Consider the following 16,504-nt stretch of genomic DNA (forward strand, 5'->3'; position numbering starts at 1 on the left):
TCACGACACCGGAGGTGGTTCGTGGTGGAAGGAAAATAGTGTCAACAAAACACGGTTAAACAATGCCAATGGCATGTGATTGTCGTAACAACACTCTTCCTCTTATTTCTAAAGGTTAAAGGTGTAAAGGACGTCCTGTTTGAAGCAGTGGGAATGCGTGGCATTTCATTTCTAGCATTCCTTTGTTTCCTTAGATCAGCTGCAGTTGTTACTGCCCATGGAAAACACCCACAGCTTATTTTAAATGATGGACCGGGGCGATGATATGACACGGGCAGGTCAGTTATGACCACAGCAGAAAGCACACACACAGTGACCCTGCTCAGACTCACTTGATTCCAGGCACTTCACAGGATTTAGGCCTTGAGGCCAGAGACTGGACCTGAAACAGAAACAGGAAAACTATGATACACGCAAAACATAACTCAGACAAAGCAACGAAAACCCTGAACATGCATTTACACTTCTTGAAACAACAATTCTGCATTTTGATTTTATGCTACAATTATTTCAAGGTTGCATCAAAGACAACCTAGTGTGCTAAAAAAGGCAACGCAACAGCAGCCAGTGACCGTAGTCAGGGCTCGGCCACGCGCTGCGTTTGACTGAGCATGAAAGATCAGCAATTAGGCAACATTTAAAATGTTAACAACATGGAGATGTTGGAGCCTCCCGTTCATGTCAGAGCATGTTCACAGCATTTACAGCTTCAATTAGAGGTTGAAACAGAACTGCCATGACAGAGAGGAAGAGGAGAAAAAGTCCTGCAGCGGTGTCAAGATGTGCTAAACTGTGGCTTCTTTACTTCCCAGCCAGTCTGTGGGCTATGCACAACCAAAGGGAGCATCAAACCATTTATAGGCTGCACATGACGAGCAGCGATGAAGAACTTTGTTTAGAAACTGCATCTTGGAAACGATGAACACTTAAACACGCATCCATGTGCACAAGTTAAAAACATGAACACTACCGCCAGGCAGCAGAAAAAGCTCACCATTATTTCACTTTTCTACTACCGCTTATTGCTCGTGCACATGTTACTATTCCAGAGAAATGATTTCAACAAACACTTAGAGAATAAAAGCAGTAAAATAAGGATCGCTCAGGCATCAAAACCAGAGCATGGTGAGCATCTGTGCTGAGGGCGGCTCTTTGCATCAGCACAGCGTATTCATCCAGTAATGAGCAGAAATCCCCCTGAATACCAAGAATTGAGCAAAAAGAACGGGGACATTAATCACTGAGCAATGGGTGGTCATAACATTTGAGAATGCTGTGATCAGACAGACAGTGTTCTGACTGAAGGTCCACGTTTAAAACACACACAGTGCATATAAGTAAATGTCACGCATGCAACTTATGTGCAAATGTGCAGCTGGTGTCTCGAGGGCCTAGAAAGACCACCATACTCTCTGTGTATTTAAATCTTTTCTTGTTCCTTTGTGAATTTCAACATTCCCGTTTCCATATATTTGCCTCTCACATTTCTGGCTGCTAACGATCAGACAGGAAGGACTGGTTTGACCTGCAGTCTCTCCTGAGCCACGGCAGGAATCCACGGTGTCACGATCACCTACGCTGCCAAATGCTGTTGGTCCCATTTTCAAGTTTGTTTTTATCAGCATAGAAAGAATGCAACCAGACGTGCAGAGATGAAGCCAGCCTGTGGTCAATGATGTAAAAAGAGAGCAAACTTCTCACCTTCTTGGCCTGCCACAGCTGCTTGGGTAGAGGCTTACTGACACCTATGAGGTTCTCCTCGTTAGGGATGGTGGGGAAGGAGAAGACTGCAGAGAGAAAGGCGCACGTTCATTCAGACATGTTTCCTAATGTCAAGTATAATATGGTGCAATGTGGTGCAACTCACCGTCTCCTGAGCCGTCCACCTCGGCCTCATTTACACTCGCTGCACGCCAGCCTCCATCAGAAGCAAACAAACAGGAAGCAGAGTGCGAGTGGCGTGATCGACGAAGAAAGACACAGAAAACAAAGGCGGAGGAACGTTAGAGGATATTCTATATTAACCAGCTGTTTGAACAATCCCAGCACGCCTGATGCACTCATTAGCCTCTCTGACAGTAACAGGCCCTCTGGCATTCTGCAATTACAGTGCAGTTTCAACAACAACAGCTGGGCATCTGGCATCGTGTTATTAATCAGAGAGGGCGAAGAAAAGTTGGGAGAGGACTGCTGTTTTCTCATGCCTCAAAGATGCTTTCCACTCCTCCATCGTGCAGACTTAACAGCAGATCCACATGCCTGTGTCTCTTCCACCCAGCGTTTCTCTTTTCTCTGCCCAAGTCGTCGTGTGGGCAACACCACTTCCTGTCAAACACTTCTGTTGCTTATTAGGAAAATAGTTTTTGTTTCTCTCGTTTTCTCCTTCAGAGCTCATCATGGATCAAACTTGAGTTTAGGTCATTTTTTTACGACTGCTATTATAAAGTTTAAGGGCTAGGTACAGACATTTAAGGACTAAAACGTCTGTACCTGAAAATCTGGAATGTGTGTCAATGCTACTTTGGCACAGACACTTCCCAAATTGAAGCCGACTCACCCCGGCAGGCTTATGCCCCCCACTACACCAGAGCAACTGCTCAGGAAGAGCTCAAGCATCACAATCAAGAGCCCAAGGAACTGACTTTGCCTCCAAACTGCACCAGGTTCCAATGGGATGCACTGGTCTAATACATGGAGGCAGCATCTGAAATCCACAGAACACAAAGGCTCCACAAACCTGTGACCACAGGTTAGAAGTGCTCAATCATCCAGGTAAGTAAATCTCTAAAGGTTGATTCTGTTCATCTGGACATAGTGGGAGTGGGAGAAGTGTCACCGTCTTACAATGCTGTGATTGCAGCCCAGCTCTCTGTGAATGGTACTCATGGCCATTGATCAGTGGTTGTTGATCAATGGCCATGATAATCTGCATATTAATGATCAAGGAACTGACCTCCATTGTTCCCTCAGTGGTGCTAGTTTCAGTCATTGTGCAAATGTAGTGTTTATCATGTTGGGGAAACCTGCAGTCAGCTGAGACTGAAGAAGTCACCTGATGATGACGAAACGTTTCTCTCACTGAAAACGTCCAGAATCAACCTTTGGGACAAGTCAGAAGTGTTTTGGTTTCATTGGATTTAGACCATATCAGTGCATGTAGTGTGAAGCATAAATCCAATAAAACCTTATAATTGTAATTTGCTTTGAGGACAGATGTTTTCAAAGACTTTTCAGGATCTCCACAGATGCAGCTCCATGCTCTCATTCTCTCTGAGGCCCATTCAAATTGAGAGACAGCAGACAGCATTCAGATGGAGCAATGGGACAAGACAACCGTCTGGCATCGTTACATTTCCCCTTTAAAGGATGTCGAGTCCCCGTAGCTCAGTGCTGCAACTAGGACGGAAACGGGACAACTGGCATGGAAAATGGTTGGGCTGGTGTCCCTGGCTCGGATCAGGCCGTGCAATGCTCTCAGTATGGGTGTTGTAAATGCTCAGGATTAAGAAAAAACACTACTGTCTACTGCCACAGCATAGCAGCAATCAGAGCCCTGTCAGCTGCACAGGCTGCTCCTTTTCTACTGACAATAACAGAAACGAAATCTGACGATTAGAGACTGCAGCTGAACTGAGCTGTCCAAAGTGTTTCCACCTATTCCTCCAGTGTGACTCATAGCTGTAATTTCTAGTTAGATGCTTCTTTAATCAGCCAGGGCTTAACACCACTCAAAGTCGGCCGAAGCCTTGCGAGGTGTCAACGAGGCCCTGGAGCCTCACAGCTCTGTGCGCTCGTGCACGAGGCCGTGACACCAGGCCGCTCCATCTCAAGGCCTCTTTCAGAGGAAACGACACAGAGCCTGTGGGGTCATGTGCAGCATGTATTTTACATTTACAACAGGCTGTGAGCGCAGACTGCACTGTGCATACTCCCCCACAGACTTCTTAGTTCATGTTGGAGAAACAGAATTAGCTCTTTGCATATACAGTTAATGATTTATCAGTTTGACATAAATGCACCGAATAAAGTTTAACTACTTAAACTATTGTTAACGGACACGACATTATCATAATTACACATTCAGTTATAGACATAAATCCTTCAATGGTTTGAGCCTCTTAACAATTCCAATGATGGGAGACTAAAGAAACCTTATGGATTCTGACTGATGGAAGCTGCAGCTCCTCTAATGGCCAAACGAGGCTTTAATGTTAAGGTTTCATTTTAAAATACCACTTTTTTTTCATTATTAAAAAAAAAAGTTTACCGCTTAGTTATTTTGGTCTTCTTGGGTAATTTCTCCCTTCATAGCACACCTGTTTGGATTTTGTTAAAGTACGAGGTGTGACTGCTCTGTCAGGTGTGCTGACAGCTGTAGTCCCATAGCTGCATGCTGGGCCTCACCTCCATTAACTGGAGTCACTGAACTGGACCTCTTGGGTGCTGTTTGTGCATTTTGGGGCATGTTAACAGACGAGCAAACGTCACAGCTTAGATGCAGCACAGACCATCCAAGAAGTCTGTGCTTCAGGTTTGGTGCGTAAGGCAGTAATATTTTACTCAGTGTGCTGTGTGTCCACTTCATGGATGCAGTTTACTAACAACAGTTGGTAACTCAGTACTCCACCCACTGATCAATGGCCAATATGCTATAAACACAAAAACTAATGGGTCACAGTGGCTACATCCATCCACGGGTAGCCACTCCCATCAGTGCATGTGAGCCGTAATTAACATACAGGCAAAAGCAACCGTGTGTGCATAAATGAAGCTCTTTCTTGGGTTAGATCTTGAGGCAATATCCTGTTTGAATGTGTTGTCTAAACAGAAGGAGTAGGAATCCAGTGCAGGAGCACTTCTGCTCCACACTTCATCAGCACTGAGATAACAAAGAAGCACAAAGTGAAGGAATAACGAGTGCAGAGAGGGAGGACGATCAGCTCTTTGACTCTGAGTCGAATCTCTCTCTTTGGCTCAGCTACAGACGTATAAACAGACCGTTTTAAACCACAAAGGGCTGATGGTGAGTTGTGTAACTGAGCCTAGAGTAGCTTACTGGCCTGAAATGCAGCTGGCTGGCTGGACTGTGTTCTCTGTTAATAAATGACCAGGGGAACAGAAACACAAACATCATAAACTAGCATGATTACAATGAAATGAGCCCAGTATAGGAGCGGTCTGCTTACTCTATATGACTAAAACACATCAGCTCTGTATTGCAGTGATCCAGCTTTCTACTCTCAAGTGTAACACACTGGCTAAGTTTTTGAGGCTAAATACACGAGTCTCGCTGGCCTGTTTCCTGGCCTGTTGCTGGGGTGTTTCACACTGTTATTCCTCAGATTCTTTCATGTGATGGTTCCTGTAAGATTTAGGACCTGATTAAGTGGCTCCAGGCAGAATAAAAAGCTCTGTTGGCACCAAAAAGCAGGCACACAAACAGGTTAGCGATGGAACCTGCTGATTAATTCAGCTTGGACTTTCTGACTTGCTCAGATTTGCAGGAGGACGAGGTCACTGCTGCTGTTTGTGGCATCATTTAGCCCCGTGTCCGTCATTGCAGCAATCATTGTTAGAACAAGCACAAGGCTGTAAGATCCATTCCTTCAGTCTGAACCAAGCCCTGCATATTTCTGCTCCTCAACACTGCTGTTTTAATGCATCCGAGCTGATTTGAAAGGTCAGAGAGAGGGGACGCATACAGGCAGGCAAAGCTGCCTTTTAGAGTGGCTTTCAGTGCTGCATGTTTGAACCATATTTCTGCACAGAGTAAGTCTGCAGACCACACCAAAGCCTCCGTTTGTGTGTTTAGTCAACGGTGTGTACTTCTCCTCAAGTCATTTAAACACAGTCGGTCAGAATCCGACTAATGCTCTGTGTTTTTCTACACATCCGACAGGTCAGCTGTTAAAGACAGATTCCAGGTTTACATCCCGCCCTCTGGTTGGGAATATAAAGCAGCCTCACTCTGGATGAATCCTGCACTCCATCTCAGCTGTCAGGATTTGGAGAACAGGATTTCTCAGTGGCTGACAGAAGATTTTACCCCAAAACACAGCGATTCTCCTTCTGCCCCCTCTCCTTGGTCATTTGCTTTTGTCCCCCTGTTATGCACAGCTCGGGGTAGCTCGTGTTGATCATTACTGAAATGACTCGGTCACGTCTTTTCTCATAAATTGGTGATTTGCTCTTAGATCACCTGCAAAACCTTCCACTTCCTGTGGCACTTTTCAGCTGTTGTGGGATTATGCTAATCTGGCCTTCTTAGCAGCGCTGTGTTAGATGTTCATTCACAAATTCTGCTTGAACTAAAATGAGCTGGTGGGGCAGACCGTGGCTTCAAATGAGCCTGAATATGTGTTTTAAGACACAAAGCTGGGAAGTTTAAAGATGTTCAAACAGAGAGTTTAACAAATGTATTAGTCCAGCACCCAGTGGAAGGTTTACACCACAGCTACCGTAACATAACAGTACTGCTAATCAACAAAACCATTTTTATGTTTGTGTCATGGTTAATCCATCTGCATGTGCAAGTTCTTTAATCAAAATGATATTTGTAATACTAGAATATAATGTTGTTAAACACGTGTATTGAGTTAAGTAAATTATTTTGTTTTAAACATATTTTCCAAAAGTGTGTTTTCCTATTTTTACAACAGACGGTCTCAGCACTGTACTTCCATATCACACCTGTGCAACCAAATGCAACACCATCTTGTTTGCTTGTAGTTTAAAGTGAATCGGGTGACTCACTCTGCACAGAAGTTACAAACTCACGGAGTGAAGAGGAGACATTTTCTGGTTTGTTTGCGTCTCTCTTCAGGCAAACTGAGGCCTGATGATGTCAGGTTCTTTGATGGCCAATAAGAGCAAAGTAACTGAAACTGCTGTGAACATAGGTAATATTTACAGGAATAAGACTACTTTAAACTCCAAATGTTTTTTTTAATTTTGCAACTTTAAAGGCATGTCTTAATGATGGAGATGAATTGCAGGTCTTCTTAAGTCAAACTCTAACTTACAACACTAAACACTGTGAAAAGGGACGCATAGAAAGTGCTCTCTGAATGAGTGTGCGTATGATACTCTCACCATTGCGCTGTGGGGGTCCTCTGCCCATCTGCTGGTTCATGCCAAATGGGTCCTGAGGGTTTGGGTTCATAGCACTTGTATGAAGAGCAGAGTCTGAGTTGGTTCTGTGTAGGAGGAAGAGGAGGAGGAAGAAATTATGGTGTGTATTCCAGCACCCTGGACAGAGGCAGAAGGTTTCTGAGGGCTGTAAGGTCAGTGAATCATTCCTGCTCTGGCTGCACATGGGCCACATTCATCTGCAGGCTCCCGCTGACCTTACACATGAACACCCTCACAGCACTCAGCTCAATCTTTAGCAGGACATCGTAACATAATCACCTTAAACCCTGAACACGAGACACAGGGAACTCCATGCAATGGTTAAGATTAATATGAATGTTATAACAATCCAATTTCATCTGATTATTTGAATTGAAGCTGCGCTTTTCTTGGCGGTAGATGCCCAATCCAACATTTCACACACATGTTCACCTTTCACTTGAAGCAGGCTCTCAGAATATACACACATGAGCCAGCCCACACACAGCATCTTCGTCTTGCAGCGCTTCAGCTAAGAGCTTTCTTTAGTGTGCTCCATTAAGCCTGAATAGCTACTTTTGTGCATCACAATGTAGAAAAGTGTTGTAATCAAAGCTGCCAGATTTTATTCCAAGTCTGCTTTGTACCATCCATTACTGTAGGCTGAGGCAGGCGAGGGGGAAGTACGTTTGATTATTGAGCGCATCGAAATGAAGCTAATGCATCTGCACACTTTGGCTGTAAATATAAATCTGTGCTGTGGTTTGAAATGAAATAACACAGACACCCAAATGACCATTTTCTTCACTGTGCCAATTATAATGATGACTAGGACTGGGCGATACATCGAGTTTTTAAATATATCGATATATTTTTATACGAGATAAGAGATGTGAGAATATCGTTTATATCGATATAGTCTATGTAACGTTATAATTATACTTGTGGAGCCACAAGTTTGCCTCTTGTCCACTTTTGTCTCTACGCTGCGTTGCTCTGCCTCCCCCATCGCTTCACCTGCAGGCAACGACTAGATGGACACGGCAGCTATCAAAGAGGAGCTGGTTGGTAAAAACAAAACATTTGGAAATTACTACTTTAGTCCTGGCAGCGTTAATCTCATTAAAATGACGTTAACGCCATAACTGCATTAACGCCGCAAATCTCCGTTAACGAGTTACCGCGGATCGCCCCGTGCGTGGGGCTGCATGGCGTCAACGCGTTAACGAGCTAACCGCGCTAATGCCATGCAGCCCCACGCACGGGGGCTGCACGCCCTAAAATCCTTTAATTTTCTCAAAAATCGAAAATTCTGTGGTACACGGCGCCCAGCAATCTGTCAAAAATGTTTTAGTACGACTTTGCTAAGCTACAAGGCCGCACCGCTTGATGGATTGTTTGAGCATTACGGCTACCGTAGGCTGGAGCCTCGCGGAGTGATGCGTACTGTGCTTCAACGTAATGTTACCGTACTGTGTGTGTATAAGGACCATACATGGCACCTGTTCAGCGACGTGGTTACAAAGAGGACTTCAAACTCCAGGCTGTCAGTCACGCAGTACAACTTAAGAACAGAGCAGCTGTGAAATCTGTCTTTGTTATTATGCTCAGCGTCTGTTAGTTTACATTTTGACTGCACAATTATGAGCTTTTTGTTATGCACAAAAACAGCATTGGTTTATTTTATTTATAGAGCATTATTATTAAATGCTGATAATTTATTTCTGAGTAATTTTTTCTTGTACATCTACGCTGTATGTTAATAAAAGTGGCTGTGTGACATCTGGGACACAGCTTTGACTAAGAGCTCTCTCTTTGTTCTTACTTTATGGCTTTAAAAAAATATGGAGAGAGATATATCGTATATCACCATCCAGCTAAAGATCGAGATATGAACTTTGGGTCATATGGCCCAGTCCTCATGATCACTGACTTTTAATATTATTTCACATTACACACAGTAATACATTCTAAATTAGGAAATAGCCTTTAAACAACAGTTAAACAAGAGCAGCGTGGCGACTCTGTGATCTGCCCCCATTCACACACCTGGGATAGCAAACAGGTGCATTTACAAACATTTTGATTGCACATTTAGAAAAAAAATATAAAACATTGAATTATCTTCAAAGCATTTAAAATTCAGACGTGTCATTTTCATTTTTCCCCTGTTGCAGGAGATCCAGACTTCTGCACTCAGTACTCATCAAATGTGGTCGTGTGTTCAGTCTTTAAGTCAGATTTAAACCCTTTCACAGCTGACGTTATTACAGTTAACTGACTCATTGAAGCTGCCTTTTACTTACAAAACTAAAATAAAATCAAAGTGTTGAGTAAGTGTCCTTATTTTTATACATTAAAAAACAAACGGCAACCTGCTTGCTACTGCGGTTGTGATACTTGCAATTTTTTTCCACATTTGGCGGCCGACTGCATTAAGTTACAGCAACCAAGTGTTCATTCATAGACTGAGAGTGCGTCACAGTCTGGACAACCATTTTTATTCACAAGGCAATCGCACAAATCTCATAATGGGAGGCAACCTGTCTCCAAACAATCGTGATCCAGCTTCAGCTGGTTACAGTTATTCTCAGACTGGTGAAGGTGTGCAAAAAAACCTGCCATCTCATTTACAAATGCAGACGGATTGCCAACAGGTTGTGATCAATCTGCCAAAAAACCCAAAGAAAAACAAGTTGATTGACTGATTGATCCAAATTAATGTTGTTGTCATAGTAACAGAAACACTGTTTTCTGATAATCCGCTGGTGCAAACTTAAAAATGTGTATTTTAGACACAAACTATTCTCCGTGGTGATGACCTGGAGGCTGATACTCAAAGTTGGTTATGGAAAAAAAATCAAGCTGAATGAAGATGAGAACGCCACAGTTGGAGTTGGTATGAAATTGATCTGGTGCCATTTTATGAGTGTATGTGCGCAGATATTTCATACATCCCATCCAGTCTGTACCTCGAGAGCTGCAACTCGGTGTTTCACAGAAGCCGACGGTCACAGCGAGGTAATACTTGTAGAAAGCACTCAAGCACTTTGCAATGTGTGCCATTTTATTCTTTTCTACATATTCCACTCGTGTGGTTTTTAATCCTGTTCTCTTATAATAAGAAATCCAATCAGACAAACAGTAAAGAAGAATGGTGCTAAGGAAACGGCTGCTCCCCGTAACAATCGAGTACAGTGCAGCTGTTGGTTTGTTATTACTTTGGTCACATTGTGTTGGTCCAGAGCTGTGAAAGAGATTAAGATCAGACCACATTTTATGAGTAATCAATGCAGAACTCGCTTTAATTCCAACATGTTCTCAACCTTTTCCTGCAACTGCCGCCAACACAAACTGACTCCAGAAAAATCAGAGAACCCAAAGACAATACAACATTTCAGAGATGATGTAAAAAGGCTGAGAGTCAGAAAATGTGAGTAAGGGACCTTAATGTTAGACTGCAAAGAGGCCACGAGTCCTAAAGCTGGGTTAGTAAGTACCGATTAATGTTACAGACTGAAAACAGGAGTGGAAAGCTACAAAGAAATGAGTGATAAGACTCTGGAGCTGAGACTCGGGTCCTCTGTTCCAGTGCTTCAAAGGAAGAAAGAAGAAGGGGATTATTGAGATGTTACAAATCAGGCAGAGATTTACAACAGATAGAAACCAGGACGCGATGTAGCCAAGAGAGATTGCAAAAAGACAAAGAACAGAATTGTTTGCCACTGTAAGCGAGGGATAAGGCAGGCCGAGCGAAAGAGGGAAAAAAGACTGAGAAAGAGAGGGATGGGGTCAAGGGGTCACCTGTTGAGTTGTGATATTAATCTAAACCCCGGCCGTTTTTCCTCAGTCCATGGCTGCTGTTCCCTTCGAAGACAGACAGAGGAAAAGCATGACAGACACATTTAATGGGTAAAAGCAGAGACCCCTGGCTCCAGCCTTAAAGTTCTGCAAGAGGAGAAATTATCCCTGTAAGAAATATGACATATTTGCATTGGCATACATGTGGAAAGAAGAAAGACCTCGGAAAATACTCAAGACCCAGCACAATAGTGTTTTATTTCAGAGGAAAATGGAAAGAGGGGATAAATTCAAAACAGGCTTAAGACTGATGGGAAGGAAAAAATGAAGACAAAAAGAGCGTTAACAAGAAGCAAGCTAGATTTATAAACCCGCAGCTGATTTATGAAGCTCTCCTCTCACACGTGCAACCAGCACTCTGAGGAAACGACGAGAAACAGTCGTCAAAGCCTGAAACGATGGAGTGGGAACGCTGACTGAGTGGATTTTGTTCTAAAGCGCTCATCAAAAAGGGTCCTGACTTCTACGTAAAAGGACGTAGTAACAGTTTGTTTTTCTCCAACTGGCACAGTGACTCTTCTAAAAATACTAAACTGTGAACTAAAAACTAAAAATAAATAATAAACTAGACCACCCTCTCTCCAGTCATGCCGGCTGGGATGTTTGTGGAATGCTTTCTTAGCGTTATATATTAACAACATGCTCCTGTTTTTCAGCTGCCATCAAAGAAATAGTTGGAAAACCAAAAATCAAAGCAACCAGAAACACAATGACGTCAGGCACTTTGTTAACAAGCTGTTTAGCCACATCTTCACTTTCAGTACAGGGAGACAGAATTTAACTGCCCGACGTGTGAGTTCGAACCTGCTGGGCAGCGAATCTCTGAGTGGACTTTGTATGTTCTAACTTTGGGTTTTCTCTGAAGGCTAACGTTTCCTCTCACTGTCCAAGTTAGGGTTCCTGACGACTTTAAATCGTGTGAGCGTGTCCGGCTCTCTACTAGTCTTTTTCCCACTGCGCAGTGCCAGTGACCAACCCAGAGCCGACACCTTTAGGACCAAAGTTGGAAAGTCATCAGTTACTAGGGTAGGGATTACCACAAGACGTTCCAACAATGGCGGGCAGATATAGCTGAGAGGCCGCTGTGACTTTATTCTCGGAGGACCCCCCGACCTCTGCTAGTGTGGCTACATAATAATCAGTTCTCAGAACTGACAAAATGTGGGCTGGTTCTCAAAGGGCACCAGTGCAGACCTGTGACAACACTGACTGGGTTCCCTACGTGACGTCTCAAGCTGACTGTCTTGGTGTTTTAAAAGTGGACATTAAAAAAAAATCCAGGGTGGATCTGACTGGAAACCAGTGGAGTACACTGCATGCTCCAAGGCTAGCAAGCTGCCCATCCTCTTTCCAACTTTAATGTGGGCAATAACTTCAAAGTGAACATTACAATATGTTCAGTGAGACTTTTTGGTGGCAACACTATGTCAATGCAGGGACATCAAATATCGATTTTATCAAATACATGAAAATACTTTGGGAACACCACAAACAAGAGGCTCATCACGCCTGACACGAGGCAAACAGTTGCAGTCTGACTGACTACGCTCACTCAGAGCTTGTTGATGCAAATAACTTCTCATTTATAAACGCACACAGATTGCCAGCATGTTGCCATCAGGCTGAATGAGTTTCAACGGGCTGCCGTTGAGCAGGAAGGTAACTGAGCACAAATTTAACAGTAAAATGAGAATTTCTGTCTATGTAGACAGCAACACACGTGTGATTGTCAATCATGTATCACACATAGATTGCATGTAATTGCCAACTTGACCCCATCTAATAGACTTACAGCAGACTGACTCCATAATTTTGTGGTTACTGCAATTCTTGGTATATTGCAAAACATTAAAAAAATCGCAATAATATCGCATTGTGACAATATCGTATCGTAGGATGTCTCTACAATGATGTAGGCTGGAATCATGTTTTCTCAAATCAGCACAAATGTCCACCCTACAGTTACTCATGTTAGCAGCGCTGACAGTTTAAGACAAACCTCTGACCTCCAACAGTCTGTGACAGAAGCGTCTCAGGAAACCAACACCCAGCGTGCCGTGCTGGAAACACGATTAGTCTTACTATTAAGCTTTGTGAGTCTAAAGGTCTGCAAACCTCCAGACTTATCTGAAAACTTACTGCATTCATGCAACTGTAAAAACAACAACAAAAAGCTACAACACTACGTGTGCAACATTACCTGGCTGGAAGTGCTCGTTACTGCAGGGTGTACAACCTGTAGCTATATTTAGATATGACGTAGGCAAAGGAATGCAGATGAGCTGTGGCATCCCACCCATCCCACAACAAATATTTAACTTGCACAAATACGTGTGATTGTTAAAAAGGGCAGACCGGTCTAAATTTATCCAAGACTGGTTATGTTTATGCCGTGTTGTACATGTGAATGCCAACCAGCGTTTGTGTTAAGCAGCAGCAGCCCGGAGAGCAGGTGCATCAAATTCATGACGCAGTTTTCAGGTGAGACAGGTGAGAAACCCACAGCTCATTCAATAAATGCATAGAAAAAGCAGCAGCAACCAGGGCCATCAGACCGAGGGCACAATCCCTTAGCAATCATCACAAAACATCTCCAACAGAGACTGCGGTGGAATTTAAGTCCTCTTCTCTGCACTGCAGTCTCCTGGGAGCCTCGGCTGAGATTTCATCCCGAGAGAGGCTGGTACAGGAACAGCAGGCCAAAGATGGGTGCATGGAAGAGAAGCAGAGCGTGGGACTGCATTGATGCTCTGACCCTGAAGCAGATGGTCTCCAAAGGGATCCAGCGCTGTACTCAGGTTTTATGCCTCAAGCATCTTTAGGAACTAACCCCCTTTAAGAGCAGTCTTCCCACACACAAAAAAAACAACGCACCTTTTTAACACTGGACTGTTCAGAAAGGTGTCGGTGTGTAGGAAGGACAGATGGTGGATATCAAAAACCCTGGCTCGACTCACTACAGATGGATGCATTAGGATACAACTGCTTTTTCCCCTCAGAGAAAAAGAAAATCCAGAGAGATGATAAAATATTCCTTTGGCCAGACCGCTGGTCACTGGGCGGTTAAAGGCTATGTGAACAGCTCTGTTCCCCTGCATTTCTCTCATGCCTGGCAATCCCTCAGCTTATGTAACAGAGTCTGTAAACCTCAACATCAGTCATCTGTTTACAAGAGGACAGATGTGCTAATGAATGCAAATATATATTTTTCAATCATCTTCATGAAAAGCAGCTTTTATTAAAACACCATCTTATTTATAAGAGCAGCTGGTAAAGTGTGTACTCTGTGCTGTGTACACACTTTATCCAGACCTGCCACAGTTCATCTGCAGATTTTACGACGTCTTCAGTCTCTTCAAGTACTCTAAGATCGGGCTCTGCGGAGGCCGACAGTGCCGCACACACAATTCCCAGGAAATCAAGTTTCCCTAATTTGGATCCATTCTTTGCAACTAAGCTCTGAAACACCTTAAGGATTATTTTAGCGCCCTATATGTTAGCTGTCAGAAAGCTACTGTAGCTAGCTCTGACACTTTCAAACATTAACGTATTCGCAGCTTTATAGCTGTTAGTTTTATACCATCACAAAAACACAGTGGCCCAAAACTGACATGTGGATATTTGACTTACAGTGATCATTCTGAGGATCTTTTCCCTGTAATAGCACCTCACCTCTTATTGTTGCTTTGCTTTTTGGTTCGAACGTTTATAGAAGCTGGGTTACAATCGAACACAGGTGTCTCCACAGCGTATACCAACTCAAGGTTGTATGCAGATACATTATATGTAGACCGTGTTCTACCATCACATGCTCAGGACTGAATCATTTTGCTCTTCTTGGCCCTCACCATTGCTCTTTATTACTCTGCCAACATGTTTGGGCTTGTTGACAAATTTTTACTCAGTGCAGCATATGACATCAAACCAAAAACCCAGCAAAATATGATGAGATTTCTCCTGAAATGACCCGAGTAAATATAGAGATGGTTGCTGTGTAGGGCTGTTCGATATAACGGTTGATGACGATATAAAAACATCCATCGTTTCATTTTACGCTATTATTTGTTTCGTGGTGTCACAAAATAAACTGTTTACGGCAATATTTGTTCACCGTTTTGATGGTCACTGTAGCGGCTATATTAGTTTCTTAAAGTTCTCTCTTTCTCTTATATTTAATATAATTTAAACCACACTACGGACAGACAAGCGCCTCTTTTTATGCGTTGTCGTTAGCAACAACGACGGAAAAACCATCGCGTGTCCGCTTGATTATTTTCCACATAAACCTTTCACAATAAAGCTCAAGATCCTGTTGAGACTTTTCAAAATAAACTGAACGAGTATGCAGAGTGTTTACGGATGAGAAGCAAAAAAAGAGCCGTCAGGTGCTAAAAAATAAACCTTGGACTCAAACGTTAGAACAGGCTTTTCCCCGCAGCACGCCGTGTAATAAATACTCACAAAGAAAACGGCGGCTGTTTTATGTCTAAAAATGTATCGTTTCATTCATCGGTTAAACACTCGACTCCAGGTACACGACGCCCAGCTGGAAACACTTCACGCAAGTCGAGCTGCCCGAGATTCACAGAATTTACAAAAAATGTTACATTTTTGTGATTTATATCGTTATCGGGACGATAGATGTCTTATATCAGGATATGAGATTTTGGTCATATCGCACAGCCCTACTGCTGTGTGTCCTTTCTGAGCGGCTGATTTTAAGCAGTGAAAGCGAACACACTGCTGAGGTAATGCAACGAAACAGTTAAAGTGTTTTGTGGCTCTTCTCCACAACTGACTAACAGTAATGTAGTGCAGATGTAGCTGGCGCTGTAAACACTTACCACCCCACTCTCCCCTGAGACAGTCTAGCTGGAGGATCTGCTTCTGACTGTAACAACACAAGGGCCTGAGACTATTTCCATGAATGGTTATTAACCTTAGCCACAGATGGGGTCTTTGGATGAGACTGAGTGGGTTTAAATATGGAAAATAAATTAACATTAGCCTCTTGCAAAGGATTGCAACACACCAAATTTCTTCAATGGGACTTCCTGGCCAACCAGTTGAAGAAGAGCTTCCCAAATGTGACACAAGTTCAGGCCAAACACACTTCCTGTTTCCCCTCCAATCATGTGTTATGTCTTTATCCAAGCTACATATCCGTCAGCAGGCTGAGAGGAAAAGCATAACAGTGACAGTGCAGAGGGGAGCTTGTGTTGTGTTCATTTATTTGGTCCACACAGACAGCTTACAGAACGAGGACACTTGCCAAACGCAGCCGGTCCAAGCACCGTGACCTGATTTGTAAAATAGCTATGGCTGCATTATCATCAACAGATGACCGCTGTCGCTTCTCGAGGCGTCTCAAACGCAGACACGTGCAAATGACAACAAATGACTATGAAAACGTGGTTGTGTGCAGAGTCAAAAGAGAGAAGTACTTCTCCAAGTACAAATATGCATATGTTTAAGAAAAAAGAAAACTAAGAGGGGACGGGCAAATATGAGAAATATGCACCTAGGGTCCTTA

At 43.3% G+C, this 16,504-nt stretch overlaps 1 protein-coding gene across 2 annotated transcripts in view; it reads right to left on the minus strand.

The window, feature by feature from the left end:
• Positions 1 to 16,504, minus strand: part of crtc3 (CREB regulated transcription coactivator 3) — a 37,775-nt gene that overhangs the window by 5,532 nt on the left and 15,739 nt on the right. The window contains exons 5-9 of one of the 2 annotated variants that reach the window (XM_063469571.1): positions 10,915 to 10,977; positions 7,093 to 7,196; positions 1,868 to 1,906; positions 1,702 to 1,787; positions 333 to 382 (exon numbers count right to left, since the gene is read on the minus strand). In XM_063469571.1, the coding sequence (XP_063325641.1) occupies positions 333 to 382; positions 1,702 to 1,787; positions 1,868 to 1,906; positions 7,093 to 7,196; positions 10,915 to 10,977 (342 nt within the window). The remainder of the gene's footprint in view (positions 1 to 332; positions 383 to 1,701; positions 1,788 to 1,867; positions 1,907 to 7,092; positions 7,197 to 10,914; positions 10,978 to 16,504) is intronic. The other variant, XM_063469580.1, reaches the window with a different exon arrangement.

This window comes from Pelmatolapia mariae, linkage group LG1 (assembly GCF_036321145.2).
Source record: "Pelmatolapia mariae isolate MD_Pm_ZW linkage group LG1, Pm_UMD_F_2, whole genome shotgun sequence".
Lineage (NCBI taxonomy): Eukaryota > Metazoa > Chordata > Actinopteri > Cichliformes > Cichlidae > Pelmatolapia > Pelmatolapia mariae.